Here is a 20,638-nt window from a genome sequence, read left to right on the forward strand (position 1 = left end):
TTCCCTATTAACCTCCCTCTCCTCTCACTAATGAAGAAACTGTTAGTTTTAAAAGCTAGGTATTGTGTCCCTTTTAATTTTGTGTGTTTCTATCAGCAATACTACAAGTTTTGTCTCATAAAGGTAAGTACTAGCCAGCAACTGCCTCACAATTTTTTAATTTATAATATTACCTCTGATTACCCAATGAATATTCACTGTCACCACCAGTGAGCAGATATTCAATATTCAGAATCATAACTACCAGATACTTTTGCTTTAATTTTATTGGTACATTATTCTAGCAAAAGTAACAGTTGTCTTGTATTTTTAAACATAAGGTAAACAACTGATATAGACACACTTGGAAAGAAGAATGCAGTGTTGGTGAACGTTGTTTTGCAGCACTGGAGAATACAGTTTTAACTCCGAAATGTGTATGACATCAAAGAAGGAAATAAACATATGGTACATTGAGATAGACTGTGAAACATTATTTATACATACCATAATCGTTTCATAGACAACAGAATTATGAAACTCAAAAATGACTACATCTTCCACCTGAAACTATTTACTATGAACATCCATACTACTAAACAAAATGGGGAGGGGGTGCGACACACAACAGATATGCTTATAAGAAACAAATTTACATGCAATGAAGTAAAACCAAAAATATCTCATGTAAAACATGGGGACACAACCTACCAGCTAATCTCAAACTGGAAAAAAAATGTACTTGGTAACTTCTGCAATGATGTTCATGAAGGACAGTTGTAATAAGAGATTTTTATGAAGAGAGAGTTTTATGACATACTACAAAAGGACTTTGACAACTAAACACAAACAGGTGCTCACTGTGAGGATCAAAAATATGTCAGTATCAAATGTACTAGAAAACTTTGGAAATCTCTGAAAGATGTTATGGAAAGCACTAAGAACTAACAGAAGTAACCAGTAAAAAACAACATACATATTAGTCCAAAAGACACTGTTTATAAACCACGAATTAAGTGCCTGAGGTCTGAGATACCAGAATGAGTATGAAGCTACTATTAACCTAATGCAGTTAATGCACACTAAAAAGCCATGCACAATATTATATTGAAACTCAGAGCAAACAATCAGAAATGTCAGAAACACAATTGTACTTCACTGCATTGGAACTATTTACTCTGAACATCCATACCACTAAACAAAATGGAGGGGACATAACAGACATGCTTATCAGAAGCGCATTTACAGGCACTTAAATAAAACCAAAATATCTCTAAGGATGCAAAAGATACTGAACTCTAAATAACCGCAGACAGCAAAGTATTGTTTCTCATTCATGTAAAATATGGGGACACAAAGTGTGGAATGCCTGGGACATATGGATATTTAAAGTGCAAATGATGTTCTGCATGCGTCTGCATTTGCAGTTTTTGCTCTCATGTGGTTGTTTGTTGATGTTCTGGTGGAAGCAAGCTTGCACTGATTCTTTCATAGTAGTTGGTACTTGCGTTATCACTTGTTGGGAGCTTGGGAATCATTAGAAGGTGTAGATACTAGCTCTATTCTCCCTACTGAAAACAGTATGGGTTTTCCACTGTAGCTTATTTTGCCTAATATCTCATAAGGCTCTGAATACAGCGGCTAAAATAGTAGTGATAATGTCCAATCAGAGTATAGGGTATACTTATTTTAAGTCCTTGTGGACAGAATTTGGTTGAGTTCCATGTCGGGTTCTTGGAAGTATGCCTAGTTGAGACATCTATTGCAGTAACCAAGCAATAAACAATGACAATGTTTCAGTCCCTATTGTTGTAGGTGTCATGTCTGCAATGAAATTGGGTGGAACGCACATATTCCTTATATATATAATTTCAGCAACAGATATGTCAATGTCAGAATCGTAAGCAGTAGCTAAGCCCACTAAAACCAGTGATAGAGCTTGTGTCCTCCATTTGTCCTTGTGGCATATTATAGTTGCCTTAAGGGTTCTCTGCCATTTTTCCAGCAATGCACTGATTTGTGGGTAACAGTGCCTAGCTGGTAGTTTTATGGTGATTCATTCTGCACAAATAGGCTATCTGCTGCAACAGAACTGACTCAAATTGTCTCTCTCTTTCAGTTGTTACACATAACGGGTAACCAAAACATGTTATCCGTGTGCTCAAAAATGTATTTCCTATTGTCTTGGCTGAAATATCAGTGATAGGAACGAGTTCTGCCCAAAGTGTAAACTGCGAACAGGTAGTGGAATTTCTCTAAAGGTGGCTGGATGTGATGTCCCATGTTACTCCTTTGGCAGGGCAAACATTCTTGGGCCCATCTTTTACAGTCTTTGTTTATACCTGAGCACACAAAACACAATACCACAACATGAGCCACGTTTTTTACACCTAGATGTGCCAGATCATGAATACTACAAAATGCTTGCCTGTGGTAGGTCACCTGTAGTAGGTGTCTTTCTATAGAGAGACATCACACTAAATGTTCGGAGCTGAGTTAGGCAATCGCACTTGCACTAGAGATCTGTCTCCCCACTTGAGAGAAAACCTCGCAACTGTGTTTTATGGCCTTTTGCAATCGCTAACTCATTAAAATTAATGCTTTGTGATATGCTATTTATACCCGAAAGGCAACCTGTAGCAAAGTTCTCTATACCTGGCATACAACATATGTTAGTCAGGAATTGTGCCATAAAGTCTGTTTGCTAGTGTTATTTCAGAGAACTGCTTTCACTGTACAGCTCCAAAATGGTTCTTAGGGTTTCATGATCAGGGGCTATAGTCAAATCCTTAGTTCCATTATACCCAGAAAAGCCTGATTACTTCCAAAAACTGCCAATACCTCTTTGTCATATGCACTCCATTTTTTCTGGTGTGCAGTCAGGGGTTGCCAAGAAAAGTTACTGTACTGTTGAAAAACTGCATCTACTGCTGTTTGAGGCATCTATCACAACTGCTAAAAGTATCAAGGGAACAGGGTGTGCTAAAAGTGTTGGCATTGACTACACTTTTTTTCACTGCCTTGAAAGCCTGCTGCATTTCTGATGACCAAATGTGCTTCTCTTTGGCACTGGTGCCAGTGAGCGCTGTTTGTGAGAATTTCTTGTAGTTCTGTTGTCCATGGTAGTTTTCAATGGTAAATATTTACTACTCCCAATAATCGTACTAATTATTGATACACTGGTGGAAGTGTCACCCACGGCATAATCTGCAAATTTCCTGGTAACAGTGAAATTCCTGAAGCTGTAACCTAATATTCCAAAAAAGCTACTTGTTTTTGTCCTAGCACACCTTTCCTCTTATTGGTGGTTACACCATAGTCACTGAGGCACTTGAAAACCTGTCGTAACTCCTGTGCATGTCTGCTTGCTGTTCAGGGGAAAAAATTAATATATTGTCAATGTAAGCAAAACAGAAATGTAGCCCAAGAAAAACTTCGTCACGATTAGGCTGCATTTGTAACCCCAAAAGGCATGCTGACATGTTCAGAGTCTAGTGTATGTCCTCTGCTGCTACTGGAATCTGCATATGAGCTTTTGCATAATCCATTACTCTCAAAAATTCAGCACTGGGTACTTATTTCACACTCTCTTGCATTTAATGCCCTACATCACTATAGAGTGTCCATGTTTTATCTTTTTTGGGGACAAGGACTGTCAGAGGGTTGAATTAAGCCATCTCGTAGTAGCTTGCCAAATTCCTGCTCAGCTACTACCAGGCAATATGGTGGTTGTTTAGGCAGGCGTGCAGATACTGGTGAGCACCTGGAGTATTCTTTATCAAATGACTCATGTTGTGTTTCAAAAATTTCTTTACACTGTGTGGCATTAGTGAGTGTTGGGAACTGTTGAAACAGTTTATAAAAACGTTTTTAGTGATGATTCTTGTACCTCTCGTTATGTGAGATCCTGGGGTGCCCTTAATAATGAAACCTGAAGTGCGGATGACCAAACAATCATTCTTGATGTCAGGTAATAACTTGAAATGTGCTACGAAATCTGCTCATATTATTAGCTCTGATTCATCTGCTGCTTCTTGCTGAGTCCAAAGTCTAGTTGTAGAGTTTTCTCATTGAATATCTTCTACATCTACATCTACATCTACATTGATACTCCGCAAGCCACCCAACGGTGTGTGGCGGAGGGCACTTTACGTGCCACTGTCATTACCTCCCTTTCCTGTTCCAGTCGCGTATGGTTCGCGGGAAGAACGACTGTCTGAAAGCCTCCGTGCGCGCTCTAATCTCTCTAATTTTACATTCGTGATCTCCTCGGGAGGTATAAGTAGGGGGAAGCAATATATTCGATACCTCATCCAGAAACGCACCCTCTCGAAACCTGGACAGCAAGCTACACCGCGATGCAGAGCGCCTCTCTTGCAGAGTCTGCCACTTGAGTTTATTAAACATCTCCGTAACGCTATCATGGTTACCAAATAACCCGGTGACGAAACGCGCCGCTCTTCTTTGGATCTTTTCTATCTCCTCCGTCAACCCGACCTGGTACGGATCCCACACTGATGAGCAATACTCAAGTATAGGTCGAACGAGTGTTTTGTAAGCCACCTCCTTTGTTGATGGACTACATTTTCTAAGCACTCTCCCAAGGAACCTCAACCTGGTACCCGCCTTACCAACAATTAATTTTATATGATCATTCCACTTCAAATCGTTCCGTACGCATACTCCCAGATATTTTACAGAAGTAACTGCTACCAGTGTTTGTTCCGCTATCATATAATCATACAATAAAGGATCCTTCTTTCTATGTATTCGCATTACATTACATTTGTCTATGTTAAGGGTCAGTTGCCACTCCCTGCACCAAGTGCCTATCCGCTGCAGATCTTCCTGTATTTCGCTACAATTTTCTAATGCAGCAACTTCTCTGTATACTACAGCATCTTAATTAGCGAGCTGTTTGCAGCAGAGAACTGTAGTGGTGCTGGTTGTCTTTGAACTCTTAACATCTTGAGTGGGTACATCAAAGCATCCAAGCCCATGTCTATCACGAATTTGCAACTTGAAAATTTCTGAGAGAATATATTGTAATATCTTGTCTGTCTGCAGCCACATTTGAGATAATGACACTCTGGTTTTCCCAAACATGTACCTAAATGGCAACAGTTTGTTGTATCAATGCTGTATACAAGGTCTGCAGCAGATCACATCTATCTTCACCTTCTCTTGGAGTTTGGGTAGTAACATGAGAATAAGCACTATGGTGCCTATTGACCAAATCTACTGTAGTACTAGCAAAAGTGGTGGTGTTCTGGATGAGGGCTGCTGTTCCTTCTAGGAGAGCTGAAGTAAGCTCCTTGTTATATTGTGGCATCTTGTCATCTGCTCCAGTCCGGAATCCCTGAAGCATTACACCAACAACCTGACAACAGCTTTCGCATCCCGCAACTACCCTCCCGACCTGGTACAGAAGCAAATAACCAGAGCCACTTCCTCATCCTCTCAAACTCAGAACCTCCCACAGAATAACCACAAAAGTGCCCCACTTGTGACAGGATACTTTCCGGGACTGGATCAGATTCTGAATGTGGCTCTCCAGCAGGGATACGACTTCCTCAAATCCTGCCCAGAAATGAGATCCATTCTTCATGAAATCCTCCCCACTCCACCAAGAGTGTCTTTCCGCCATCCACCTAACCTTCGTAACCTCTTAGTTCATCCCTATGAAATCCCCAAACCACCTTCCCTACCCTCTGGCTCCTACCCTTGTAACCGCCCCCGGTGTAAAACCTGTCCCATGCACCCTCCCACCACCACCTACTCCAGTCCTGTAACCCGGAAGGTGTACACGATCAAAGGCAGAGCCACGTGTGAAAGCACCCACGTGATCTACCAACTGACCTGCCTACACTGTGACGCATTCTATGTGGGAATGACCAGCAACAAACTGTCCATTCGCATGAATTGACAGAGGCAGACAGTGTTTGTTGGTAATGAGGATCACCCTGTGGCTAAACATGCCTTGGTGCACGGCCAGCACATCTTGGCACAGTGTTACACCGTCCGGGTTATCTGGATACTTCCCACTAACACCAACCTATCCGAACTCCGGAGATGGGAACTTGCTCTTCAATATATCCTCTCTTCCCGTTATCCACCAGGCCTCAATCTCCGCTAATTTCAAGTTGCCGCCACTCATATCTCACCTGTCTTTCAACAACTTCTTTGCCTCTACACTTCTGCCTCGACTGACATCTCTGCCCAAACTCTTTGTCTTTTAAATATGTCTGCTTGTGTCTGTATATGTGTGGATGGATATGTGCGTGAGTGCGAGTGTATACCTGTCCTTTTTTCCCCCTAAGGTAAGTCTTTCCGCTCCCGGGATTGGAATGACTCCTTACCCTCTCCCTTAAAACCCACATCCTTTCGTCTTTCCCTCTTTCCCGATGAGGCAACAGTTTGTTGCGAAAGCTTGAATTTTGTGTGTATGTTTGTGTGTCTGTCGACCTGCCAGCACTTTCATTTGGTAAGTCACATCATCTTTGTTTTTAGATATATATTTCCTGCTTCAACTTGTTCAAACCAAGTTTTTGAATTCTGTGGCGAAAATGCAGGTAAACAGGGGGCCACTTGCAATGTCAAATGTGTGTATGATCTGCTGAAAATGCAGATCAGTGTGGGTGGAATTTCGATTGGTGTGGGTTGTATCTTACTGTTTTCCTCCTTCCTGCTGTCTTGTGACTGACTGTAAATTCTTGTCTTCATGACTTGATTACATGTATGCACTTTATGTCCATAAAACCGATGCTATGTTCATAATATGGTGGTCACCACTGAAGCCACTATTTACCTACAGCCTTTAATGCATATTAAAAGACCCTTTCAGAATACTAATGGCATCGGTAATTACTAGCACGCATAACGTTGCTTATATACCAATAATACTGAATAATAATAATAATAATAATAATAACTAAGTGTATACAACCAGAGATGACAGATACACAATTATACTTTGTTGCACTGGAATCTCCCTGCTTTCAGTGCTGCCAAATCTATTGACCATCACCCAAGACATGTACATTACCATGAACAAAGGAAAAAATCAACTCGTCTTGTAAAATGCATACATATTTCGTGGATGGATATTTACTGAACTCTACTGACAGTCAATAAAGGCATAGAAAGTTAAAACTATTGACCAGAATAATTTAATGAATACCACACACTGGAAATCAAAAATGCAAGAACTGTCTCTATGAATAGTAAAAGTCATGTAAAGATGAGCATGTAAGTGGATTAGAACTTCAGTATGGTAAAATAGTTGTAAAAGAATCTCTCAGACCGACCTTATATCTAGCTACAGCAAATATGACTTATGGTTGTTAGTAATTTCTCTACATTATAATGAAACATCAACCAACTGAGAATGATGTTGCACCTGAAATCTGATTAAAAACAAATCTTGTATTAATTATAATATTATGGATAGGACAGTTTGCTTTTCACCATATAGTGGAGACATTTAGTAGCAGACAAACACAACAAAAAGACAACACGTACACACACATTCATGCAAACATAGCTCTCTCTCTCTCTCTCTCTCTCTCTCTCTCTCTCTCTCTCTCTCTCACACACACACACACACACACACACACACACACACACACGACTATTGTCTCCTGCTGCTGAAGCAAGTATGGCAGCCTGAGACAGTGGTCATGTGAGTATGTGAGTTGCATTTGCATGAATGTGTGGTGTGTGCATATGTTGTCTAATACAGAAGAATGCATTCTGGCCCAAAGTTTACTTGTTTAGCAGTTTTTTTGTTGTGCCTGTCTGCAACTCAACATCTCCACTACATGGTGACTAGAAATCTATGCTTTTAATAATATTCTCATTATTCCATCCTACATATTCCACTGGTTAAATCAGGCATTAATTATGCTATTTAAAAAAAGTATGGAAAGGATATACCACTAGCTACTCACCGTATAGATGAAGTGTTGGATCACAGACAAGCACAATGAAACAGAATGCTAGAAATTCAGTCTAAGCTCTTCATCAGAAGTAGAAAGAAGATGCACATTCACACATGCACAATTCACACACACATGCCCACTGCTGTCTGCAGGTGCAAGGCCCAACTGCAATTGTGTCTGAGGTGAGCAGCAATCTAGCTGGGGTACGTATTAGGAGTATGGAAGAGTCATGGAGGAAGGAGAGGGAGGGATAGCAGTGTTGGAGTGGGGGAAGTTGCTAGAGCTGCCTGTGAGAGCAAGCTGTGAGATGGCGAGGACAGGATAGGGTTGCTAGGTGCACCATTGTGAGGTTGTGCTGCAGGGGGGTGGGGGAAGGGGAAATAAAAGAAGCAGAGAAGGGGACAGGACTACTAGCCATTTCATAATGATCGACCCACGACTTTGAGCTCATCATAACATCGCATGACGAACATCGATGTGTTGTACCTTACAAAAATTGTGGAAATGTCTCCCTTCTATTTGTTGCATGGATATTACATTTTAGTTGAAAAGGAGGCTGCATATGCAGTAATATTTACGGCAAAGCAAGCTTTTTCGACCATTTTTTGGTGAGTGTTGAATTTGGAGAGTCATGGAAGTCAGACCATAACTAGGAGAAAAATTTCCTTTGTACATTTTAAAGATACAGCCATATTCAACTTCCAGACAAATTGTCATTACTTTCCAATTACTAGTTTTGTCCTAATAATTGTGGCCATAGATTGCTGCAATATACCTAACAGTGATGAATGCTAACAAGACGAAAAGTAAATGCAAGTTCTGCCGGACCTCTGAACAGCATTTCCATTTCATTGTTCATTGTTGCAGTTCTTACATAGCTGCTTCCTGACAGACAGAAAACAATCGTAACCCCATTCATTGTTGTGTAATCATGTGAGACAGTGCTTGTAAAGTAATTAGTTGCCTTGTACTTGTGTGAAACCACACATCATTTACAGAGTCGTGAAAAGTCTATGGTGATCAGGGTACGTGCTTACTTCGAGACCGAAAAAGAACAGGGTGCAAACAGTTCCGTATCACAGACAGTAAAGAAAACTTCTGAATGTCTCGGCATTAGTGAAAGTACAATGAATATAGAGAAACTTCATGTTTTGTATGACCAAAAATGAGTTCTGGCAGGTGACAGAAATTTGTATGGATGAGTTTGCAAAGGGAGTCATAAGATGAAAAATCCACAACTACAATGTTGCAAAGCAGCTTCCATCAGTGGCAGCCATGTTGGAAAAGTTAAAGACTGGAGTAGAAGATTTTCCTGATATGAGTGAAACAACCCTTTGGCATCCCATTTGGAAATTGGGCTTTAGATATAAAAAGTTGAACAAAAAACCTGTGCTGTTGGAAAATAACCAAGTAGCAGAAAAAAACAATGAGTTATTGCGGGAAATACGACACTTTTGCAACACTGAATGGACTATTTACTACACTGATGAGAGTTGGTGTAATGCAAGTCATTGCAGAAAGTTTGGTTGGCAGGAAAAAAAAGATGCCTTATGTGTCAGAAAATTATCACAGAGGAAGTATTCAGGAGCGGAATGGCTGGAAAGGAGGAATTCAAACACCATCCAGTTCTGGCAAAAAGGATTATAAGATGCCACATTGGGGACGAAGATGGGTCCGTGCAAAAAGCTGGATATGTTTTATTGGGCAGAAACGGGGTACAGATTACCATTCCGAAATGGATCCAGACACCACAAAGAGGGGTTTACGAGTGTTCTTGAAACATTATCCAACAGATCTGTGATTGTTTTCATCAGGCTCCAAATTACATGATGATAACTCCAGTATTGTGAAATCCATCTACAAAATGGAGAAATGATTCTATTATTGAATGGGTGGAAAGAAATAATGTAGAGCATCCATCTAATGCCACATCATATGAGGAATTTACTAAAGCCTGCCTACTGGAATACGCGTGAACACACTCCAGGGTGCAGGAATACCCTTTGGAGAGTATACAATATTATGAGAAGGGAAGTTGCTATTCACCATATAGCAGAATGCTGAGTAGCAGATAGGCACAATAAAAAGATTTTCACACTTCAAGCTTTCGGCCAATGGCCTTTGTCAACACTACACACACACACACACACACACACACACACACACACACACACGATCGCGCGCGCGTGCTCTTGCGCACAAACACAACTCACACACATGACTGCAGTTTCAGGCAACTGAAACCACACTGCAAGCAGCAGCACCAGTGCATGATGGGAGTGGCGTCTGGATGGGGGTAAGAAGTGTAGGCTGGAGCGGGGAGGGGGAGGGATAGTACGGTGGGGGTGGTGGACAGCGAAGTGCTGCAGATTAGACTGAGGGCAGGGGAGAGGTGGGGAGGGGGGGAGGGGGGGGGGAAGTAGCGGAAAAAGAGATAAATAAAAAGACTGAGTGTGGTGGTGGAATGATGGCTGTGTAATGCTGGAATGGAAACAGGGAAGGGGCTGGATGGTTGAGGACAGTGACTAACGAAGGTTGAGGCCAGGAAGGTTACAGGAACGTAGGATGTATTGCAGGGAAAGGTCCCATGTGTGCAATTCAGAAAAGCTGGTGTTGGTGGGAAGTGTTCATTGAAATGAAGGATATCATGTCTGGCAGTGTGTTCAGCAACAGGGTGGTCCACTTGTTTCTTGGCCACAGTTTGTCAGTGGCCATTCATGTGGTCACACTGCTTGTTGGTTGTCATGCCTACATAAATGCAGCACAATGGTTGCAGCTTAGCTTATAGACAACATGACTGGTATCACAGGTAGCCCTGCCTTGATGGGATAGGTGATGTTAGTGACCGAATTGGAGTAGGTGGTGGTGGGAGGATGTATGGGACAGTTCTTGAATCTGGGTCTATTACAGGGATATGAGCCATGAGGTAAGGGATTGGGAGCAGGAGTTGTGTAAGGATGGATGAGTATACAGAAAAGTCTGCTTATTCCTAGCCAGATCCCAGTCCCACATACTGTTCCTGCATTGTTGCTTGTCTCATGGAATCCCCGTCATGGCCTTACCGTCAAATTACCCATCTCTGGCTGCCACCCCGCCTTCCACAATAACCTCCACCTGTTCAAATTCTGCCAATCCTTAGCCCTCACCAACATAGTCCTGCAAAACCATATCAACCAAGCCCAAACCTACTTGCAGGACCTTCTCTCCATCCGCAAAATTCTCCTGTTCTGCAATCCAAAATTCCTGGAACCCATAACACACATTGAAACTCTTGCCCTGCAGGAACTTGAGTAACATGCACAACGCCACTTCAAAAAGCTCTCCATCCTGCTCACTTCCTACTCCCACCTTGGAGTGTTACTGTCCACCGCCTCTACAACAACCTCCAAACCTCCCCCACATCCCCTCATAGCTAACAAACCCTGTCTCATAGAACTACATCACTTACCCCACCCTCCAAAACTCCTCCCGCCACAACACAGTCATGAATCTTTCCTCCAGAAGCCTTATCCCCACAGAAATATCAGTCCTTTCCAAAGGCCTCACCTTCTGCCCCACTCCCATATTCAATCATGCAGGACTTGTTAAAGATCTTCTCTCCTTCTCCTGGTCTCTACAGTGGAAACACTTTTTTGCCACCAACCCTACCAATCAGACTCAACCGAAGACCAATACTGAACCTAGCGTAACTCAGTACACTCCTCCATCAAATCGTGATCCACCCCCACTGCCCCCAAACCACCCTGTGTTAACTTTCCAGAATTACTTAACCTCAAACCTTGCCTCACCGTCATTCCCCAAATCCCTCAACATGCAGACTGACCTTATATACACAGAAAGATCCGCAGTGCACCATCTAAAAACTGATCCTGACATTATAAACCTACCTGCGGACAAAGGCTCCACCACTGTTGTTTTGAACCGCAGGGATTACCTGGTGGAAAGACTCTGCAGTTGTCAGATACTTCCAACTACAAACCTCGCCATCTGACCTCATTCCAGTAATCTGCCAGGATCTCCAGTCACTACTCAAATCCCTAGGCCCATCCCAGAACCTCTCCCCAGAGTCCATCTCTCTACTCACCCCTACTACCCCCCGCACTCCTACCTTCTACATGCTTCCTAAAGACCATAAACCTAACCATCCAGGATGTCCCATTGTGGCCGGTTACTGTGCCCCCACTGAGAGAATCTCTGCTCTCGTACACCAACACCTTCAACCTATCACCCGGAACCTACCCTCCTATATAAAAGATACCAACCATTTCCTCCACAGACTCTCCACAGTTCCTGTCCGTTTACCACATGGTGCCCTGCTCATCACTACTGATGCCACCTTCTTGTACACTAACGTTCCTAATTTCCATGGCCTTACCGCTATTGAACACTACCTTTCCCAACACCTGATGGATTTCAAACAACCTCCTTCCTAGTCGCCATGACCAACTATACCCTCACCCACAATTACTTCTCCTTTGAAGGCATTACATACAAACAAATCTGGGTTATGGCTATGGGCACCTGCATGGCACCATCCTATGCGAACCTACTCATGGGCCGTCTAAAAGAATCCTTCACAATCACCGAGAATCCTAAACCCCTCACCTGGTTCAGATTCACTGATGACATCTTTGCTATATGGATAGAAGGTGAGGACACCCTATCCACATTCCTCCAGAACCTCAACAACTTCTTCCCCATTTGCTTCACCAGGTCCTACTCAACCCAACAAGCCACATTCCTAGATGTTGACCTCCACCTAGAAAATGGGTACACCAGTACCTCCGTCCATATCAAACCTACTAACCACCAGCAATACCTCCATTTCGACAGCTGCCACCCATTCCATACCAAGAAGTCCCTTCCGTACAGCCCACCCAGCCAGGTCGTTGCATCTGCAGTGACAAGCAGTCCCTCTCAACCTTGTACAAAAACAAATCTCCCATGCCTTATCTTTCCAGTCTCCCACCACCTCCCAAAGTCCCACAGTCCGGCCACAGAGGAGCATTCCCCTCGTAACTCAGTACCATCCAGGACTGGAGCAATGGAATCACATTCTCCGCCAGGGTTTCTATTACCTCTCGTCGTGCCCTGAAATGAGAAATGTCCTGCCCACTATCCTTCCCACCCCTCCCACAGTGGTATTCCGCTGTCCACCGAACCTACATAATATACTCATCCATCCTTACACAACCCATGCTCCCAATCCCTTACCTCATGGCTCATACCCTTGTAATAGACTAGATGCAAGACCTGTCCCATACATCCTCCCACCACCACCACCACCACCTACTCCAATCCAGTCACTATCATCACCTATCCCATCAAAGGCAGAGCTACCTGCGATACCAGTCATGTCGTTTATACGCTAAGCTGCAACCATTGTGCTGCATTATATGTAGGCATGATAACCAACAAGCTGTCCGTTGGCATGGTATGGTTGGAATTATTTCAGATTATTGTGATCGATAGTAACAGTATTTAGAGAGAGGTTTGTATGTTATGCTCATAACACACTTTATTCGGCATGAATGGACACTGACAAACAGTGGCCAAGAAACAAGTGGACCACCCTGTTGCTGAACACCACAATTACTTCTCCTTTGAATGACTGCTTCACAGTCGTGCCACATGGATCCTTCCCATCATCACCAGCTTTTCTGAATTGCACACGTGGGAACTTTCCCTACAATACATCCTACGTTCCCGTAACCCCAATGGTGGTTGCTCGTGTCTGTACCAATGACGTGTGTCACTTTGGATCAGAAGAGATTCTCTCTGATTTCGAGCGGCTAACAGAAGTGGTAATGGCTGCCAGACTTGCTTGCAAGATGAAAGCAGAGCTGACCATTTGCAGAACAGTTGACATGCCCGACTGCAGACCTCTGGTACAGAGACAAGTGGAGGATCTGAATTAGAGGCTCATACAGTTCTATGACTGTGTAGGCTGCAGTATGTTAGCGGCAAGAAACAATCAATGACTTCTCTGGGTGATAACAATGGAAATACTATCGACAACTGTACTACCAAAGCAGAGTTACTAAACACAGCCTTCTGAAGCGGCTTGTAGTGAAATTGCATGCTAATCGAATATCGTCTCAGTTATGTGACTGGATTTGTGATTTCCTGTCAGAGAGGTCACAGTTTGTAGTAACTGACAGAAAGTCATTGAGTAAAATGGAAGTAATTTCTGGCATTACCCAAGGTAGTGTTATAGGCCCTGGATCTGGGAGACAATCTGAGCAGCCATCTTAGGTTTTTTGTAGATGACGCTGTCATTTATCAACTAATAAAGTCATCAGAAGATCAAAACAAATTGCAAAATGACTTAGAAAAGATATCTGAATGGTGTGAAAATTGGCAGTTGACCCTAAATAACGAAAAGTGTGAGGTCATCCACATGAGTGCAAAAGGAATCCGTTAAACTTCGCTTACATGATATATCAGTCAAATCTAAAGGCCGTCAATTCAACTAAATACCTAGGATTTACAATTATGAACAACTTAAATTGGAAGGAACACACAGAAAATGTTGTGAGGAAGGCTAACCAAAGACTGCATTTTATTGGTAGGGCACTTAGAAAATGTAACAGACCTCTTCATTGCGACGGAATCTTCTCACAAAATTCCTATCACCAACTTTCTCCTCCGAATACGAAAATATTTTGCTGACACCGACCTACATAGGGAGAAATGATCACCACGATAAAATAAGGAAAATCATAACTCGTATGGAAAGATATAGGTGTTCGTTCTTTCCGTGCGCTATATGAGATTGGAATAATAGAGAATTCTGAAGGTGATTCAATGAACCCTCTGCCAGGCACTGAAATGTGATTTGCAGAGTATCCATGTAGATACAGATGTATATAATTGTTCTGACTGTTGACTCCAGTAGATCAAACTTCTTTGCCAATTAAAAATTTTAATTTTTGCATCATTGAAGTCTTTGATAATATCAAGTTTACATCCCAAAGGCAATGATTTCTTTTCTTGTTTGATGCAGATGAATCACTTCTGCTTTGTATCAATGACATAATTAGAATCTATTATCAAGTCAACTCTGTGAATAAAATGGTTCCACACAAAACATGTCCAAACCTGTCATAAGCGGAACACTGTATGGGTGACAGTGCTGTGCAGCACACAAACAGACAAACTGCATAATTCTGGATTTGCATAAAACAAGGTACTGTAAGCTGGGGTATAATGAAGGGATTTCTTGGTGTGGAATGGGTGGCAGCTGCCAAAGTGGAGTTATCATTGCGGGTTGATAGGTTTGATGTGGAAGTCCTGATGTAGCCAACTTTGAGGTGAAGGTTGACATTAAGAAAAGTGGCTTGTTGTGCTGAGGAGGACCAGGTGAAGGGAATGGAGGAGAAGGTGTTGAGGTTCTGGAGGATAGGGTGTCATCACCCTCAGTCCAAATCATGCAGTTGTCATCACTGAATCTGAACCAGGTGAGAGGTTTAGGATGACTGGGAAGAATTCCATTACATGGTTTATGAACATGTTAGTGTAGGTGTCATACAGGTGCCCATAGCTGTGCACGGATTTGTCTGTAGTGAGTAAAAATAATTGCGGTGAAGATACAAATGGTCATGGTGACCAGGAAGGAGGTTGAAGGTTTGAAGTTAGTCGGGCTTTGAGAAAGGTAGTTAGTCGAGCTTTGAGAAAGGTAGTGTTCAGTGGCGGCGAGGCCATGTGGACTGGGGATGTTAGTGCAGAGGGTATGGTATCGGCAGTGACAAGCAGAGCACAGCCCCTCAAACAATCCATTATAAGACTGTTGCAATAAAAACATTTTATGTTGAAAATATTCTAATTCATTTTTTTATGAATCTCAAAGTAAACTATTAATGGTTGTAGGTACTTTCTTGATATAAGACTGCAGTACTGGATTCGGGTGGCAGGACTGTGTGGGAATGTTTGGATGAATCACTGTGCAGTCAACAGAGCCTTCTTTGACTACAATTATGCTTTATCCTGTAGTAAACACTGAAGCAAAAGAGAATCATGTTTCTGATCAACTGAATAGAAATCTGGATTTGTGCAACAGAATGACAGTTTAAGGACTGTCAAGTGAATTTATCCAAAGACTAGCTTATTTGGAACTGGTGACAGACTCCAGCCAGTTTTGTGTTGTAGTTCCCATACAAAATACTACTTTGTGTAAGTATCTCTGGAATGTCAAAGATAATGTAATGGTCATAACTAAGTATTTGCAAATCTGAGGCACAATGTGGCCATTACACTATCTCTCAACTAAATGGACAGTTATTTTTTATAATATTCTTTGTTCTTACCTTCAGGGACGTGAAGTTTCCACATATTATTAAAGAATAGCGTGCTCTTGTCACTGCAACATTGAGACGTTCAGTATTGGTCAAGAAACCAACTCCATCAGTCCTTGTACATGAAATGATAACAATGTCACGTTCCAGTCCCTGGGAACTATCTATCGTGTGCACGTCAATCAGATTCATCTCAGATATTGGGCTGGAAGTAAAGAATCACACTGAAACTGTACTGCGAAATGCAAAATACTAACATAAATTACAGAAGATGAATTGAATACGCTAACAGAAAACTATCACAGTATTGAGACAGGAGTCTTCTGTGTACAATGTATCATGGACTTTTTGAATCATACTTACAGTAGGGAGTGACTGTGTGGGGAAACTCAAACAAACAAGAGACAAAACGAGTGTTCAAAAAAAAAACAACAATTAGGACCATTTTAAGAAGAAAGACCTCTGAAACGTGCAGAAACTGTTTCAAAAAGTTAGGTATCTTTACTTTTTCATTGTTGTATATATACAAAACAATAATGTACATCACAAAAGGTAATGAGGACTGGATTACAAATGCTAGTGTACACACCCACAATACAAGAAGGAAGAATGAAGTACGGAGCATACCCCACCGACTGGCAATGCCAGAAAAAGGACCCCTGTACTCTGGTATCAGATTACTAAGAAGTCTGCCTAAAAACCTGCAAGATAGTGTACTTGACAATGACTTTCCAAAGAAACTTAAAGACTATCTCATTGAAAATGAGTTTTACAAATGGCTCTGAGCACTATGGGACTTAACATCTGAGGTCATCAGTCCCCTAGAACTTAGAACTACTTAAACCTAACTAACCTAAGGACATCGCACACATCCATGCCCGAGGCAGGATTCGAACCTGCGACCGTAGCGGTCGCGCAGGTCCAGACTGAAGCGCCTAGAACCGCTCGGCCACAGCGGGCGGCAAGAGTTTTACAGTGTTGCAGAATACTTATGCCATTAAATTCGTATTTATTGTTATTCACTATCAATGGTGTAAACATGTAAGTTAAAGGTGTAGAAAAATAATTGATAATGAATGTTAATACTTTGACATGTCCTATATTACACATACATTTACTGTACACAATGTAATCTTACAGGATCAAATAAAAATTCAATTCAATTCAACTTGGCGGAATTTAAATAATGGCAGGAGTAAAGGTATAACTCACTATATAGTTGTGGCATCTGTTGAAAAATAGGCACATAAATGAGACTGGGGTGAAAAAAGTAAAAACCTGATCAATATTTTCATTCTTGTTTATTTGCCTATTAACTGCTTACTGTCTCCACTGTACTTTGGTCATATGTACTGAGAGACATTCCACATTCTGTAATTTTCAACTTACTAAATTATCAGTGGTATTATGCTATTTGTTTAGGTAATGAGATTATTGGGGTGTTTATTGGTTGTGTTAGTTACATGTACCATATGTCATTTTCCACTGTATACTGTAATGACATGGAATGTATCAGTTTACAGAATATTAACATAATTTTTATTTAAATGTACCTGCATGCTGATCATTTACAGACTAGTTCACATAACACAAAACAATATTTAGATTAACAACACAAGTAAACATGTAACACTTTTACACTAAATAAGCTACAAATCTCTAAGTAAAACAATGTCAATGGGCTAGGAGTTGCCCAGAAAGAACTTCCTCAGATTAATTTCAAATTTAGCTTTGTTATCTATCAGGCATTTAATATAACTGGGAAAATGACCACAGATTTGGGCAGCAGAATTATTCATCCGCTTTCTGAGCTAATGTCAGTTTTAAGGGAGAGTAATGAAGAAAATTTTTCTTGTAATATTGTCGTTATGGGTGTCATAACTACTTCTGAACTCTAATTGGTTACTTACAAGAATTAAATGTACAGTGATACTGTAATTAAATGATCCAACTCCTTAAACAGTTGTCTACAATATGATTGAGGGTTAGCACCACACACTATTGTTATAGCATGCTTTTGTACAATGTTCCTTTCTTAAGATGATTTGCCCCTCAATACAATTCTGCATGACATTACTCATAGAACAATAGCAAAGTATATACTCATTTGTTTCTTTCACAAGCTTACTATAACACAAGGTGCAAAAACAGCTGAACAGAGTTGTTTAGGATGCTGTAAAAGGCATTTTTGTTACATTTTAAATCATTGTCCATAATACACCCAAAAATGTTGAAGGTTTTGTCTTGTTTATTAACTCCCTTCCACACTTTAAATGTATCACCAGTGCTGGACCCTTTGGTGAGAGAAATGAATATGCTGCCTTTTATTCAATTTAAGAGAGGGGCCATTTACAGAAAACCAGTTAATAATCCGGCTAAACAAATTTTTATGATCTTCTCTGTTGATGTATGTTATTGGGACCGATTATTATACTTACCCATCTGCAAATAGAACTAATTCTGACTGATGTGTATGAAGTGGAAGATGATTAATATATACGAGTAAGAAGATCTTGTAGAATCCCATTAATAATGATACCCCCACCAGAAATGAACCCTGTCTTCAGGTGATGGATTACATCTACTTGCATTCTTGTGACTTGTTCCCAAACCTTGATCCATGTGTCACGAGTAACTGTTGCAACAGCATTGTTTCTAAAGTCGGACAGATCAGCTGGTATCGGAGGCATATACACATGATTGCCTCAGATGGTGTGTGAACGTGGAGGCCATGCATACAATGTTGTGTCAACCAGCCCCTTGCGGCCAATCCACTGGTAGGATACAACGTCATTTAACCAGTCGCGTACTGAGTTATGCCAGTGAGGTGACGCATCATCTTGCTCCCAAATAAAGATGTTCTGTTCAGCTTCTTCCCTTTGAGGCACGGGCCATAGCTGTAGCACATCAAGATAAGAAACATCAGTTACAGTTGATTCACCGAAAAAGAAAGGCCCATAAACTTTCTGTGAGGGTATTTTTTTGGGGCTAAGCGTGAAAGTCTCACACTCGTTCAACACGTTTTTCAGTCACTTTTTGTCATTCCATACTCTTCCCATTGCGCACAGGTATAATAACAAAACTGTTTGAGTTGCTCTTTCATTTGGTGTATTATTTACAATTGTAAGTTGAACGTAATAAATGCTACAACACCTTAAATCCAGTATGTTCAATTTGAAACACCTGTATTTATCTGATCTGGATTATGAAAGGGATCTAGAATGTGAACTGTTGAATCTTCCTGCAAAATGCAAGTTGATGTCTGATTCTGTTCCAACTCTTATGTCTTCCACCCTCTGGAACTGATTTAGGAGGCAGTAATGAGCCTAGTAATGGCAAGGAAAGAAGCGAAATTACCATAAAGAAGTAGAAGAGATTTTACAGGGAAATATACTACCAACTAATGAAGAAACTACTAGCAGAGGAAACATTAACTACAAAAACAGGAAATGATGTAAAAAAATAGAAATTAGACAAAAAGAAAAAAACTGAGGCAAAGGAATACAGTTTTACATGTTTATCTCTCCCAGTTTACTTTGTACTGTTTACTTAAAATAAAATGTTTTCAAAAAATGGTTATGGTTCTTTTGCTACGACAAGTGGCTATGAAAGGGCATCTACGTCTACATCTGCATCTGTACGCTGAAAATCACCATGATGTGTATGGCAGAGGATATGTCCCACTTCATCTGTTATTAGGGTGTCTTACTGTTCCATTCATGTATGGAGGGCAGGAAAAATGATTGTCTTAATGCCTCTGAGCGAGCTGTAATTATTCTAATCTTATCTTCACAATGCCTATGAGCGATATGTAAGAGTTTGTAGTATATTCCTAGAGCCATCATTTAATGCCAGTTCTTGAAACAAAACGAAAACTAATAATATACAGTTGAATGAAAATTTGCACACTATCTGCAAATCAAAGGAGGTAGCTAATACATTTAACAGTTATTTTGTAAATGTAGCAGAAAAACTTATTGAGCAAATGGTCACCCATAAAAATTCCTCACAAATAACATCAAAAATTGAACAGGTACCAAACACAATATGTCTCATACTAACTAATACACTGGAAGTACAGCAAGAAATCAAGCTTCTCAAATCAAAACATTCATCAGGAATAGATAACATACCAGATTTTGTTGTAAGAAACTGTGTAAACTTCATTTCTGAACCACTGATGTATCTTGTAAACCTATCCTCAACTAGCAGCTTTTCAACATGTTTAAAAATTGCTAAAGTTAAACCACTACACAAAAAAAGGAAGCCAGGAAGAGGTGTCAAACTATAGACAAGTTTCTCTACTGTCTGTGTTTTCTAAAATTCTAGAGAAACTCTTTTATAAAAGATTGTTAAATTTCATAAATAAATATAATATACTAACGGCATCACAACATGGCCTTAGGAGAAATCAGTATACTGAAA

The 20,638-nt window shown here is 40.9% G+C and overlaps 1 protein-coding gene across 1 annotated transcript in view; it reads right to left on the reverse strand.

Moving 5' to 3' along the window:
• LOC124605297 overlaps window positions 1–20,638 on the reverse strand; it is a 242,634-nt gene that overhangs the window by 1,522 nt on the left and 220,474 nt on the right. The window contains exon 20 of the mRNA XM_047136878.1: window positions 16,226–16,418. Coding sequence (XP_046992834.1) covers window positions 16,226–16,418 — 193 coding nt within the window. The remainder of the gene's footprint in view (window positions 1–16,225; window positions 16,419–20,638) is intronic.

Source organism: Schistocerca americana, chromosome 3, assembly GCF_021461395.2.
Source record: "Schistocerca americana isolate TAMUIC-IGC-003095 chromosome 3, iqSchAmer2.1, whole genome shotgun sequence".
Classification (NCBI taxonomy): domain Eukaryota; kingdom Metazoa; phylum Arthropoda; class Insecta; order Orthoptera; family Acrididae; genus Schistocerca; species Schistocerca americana.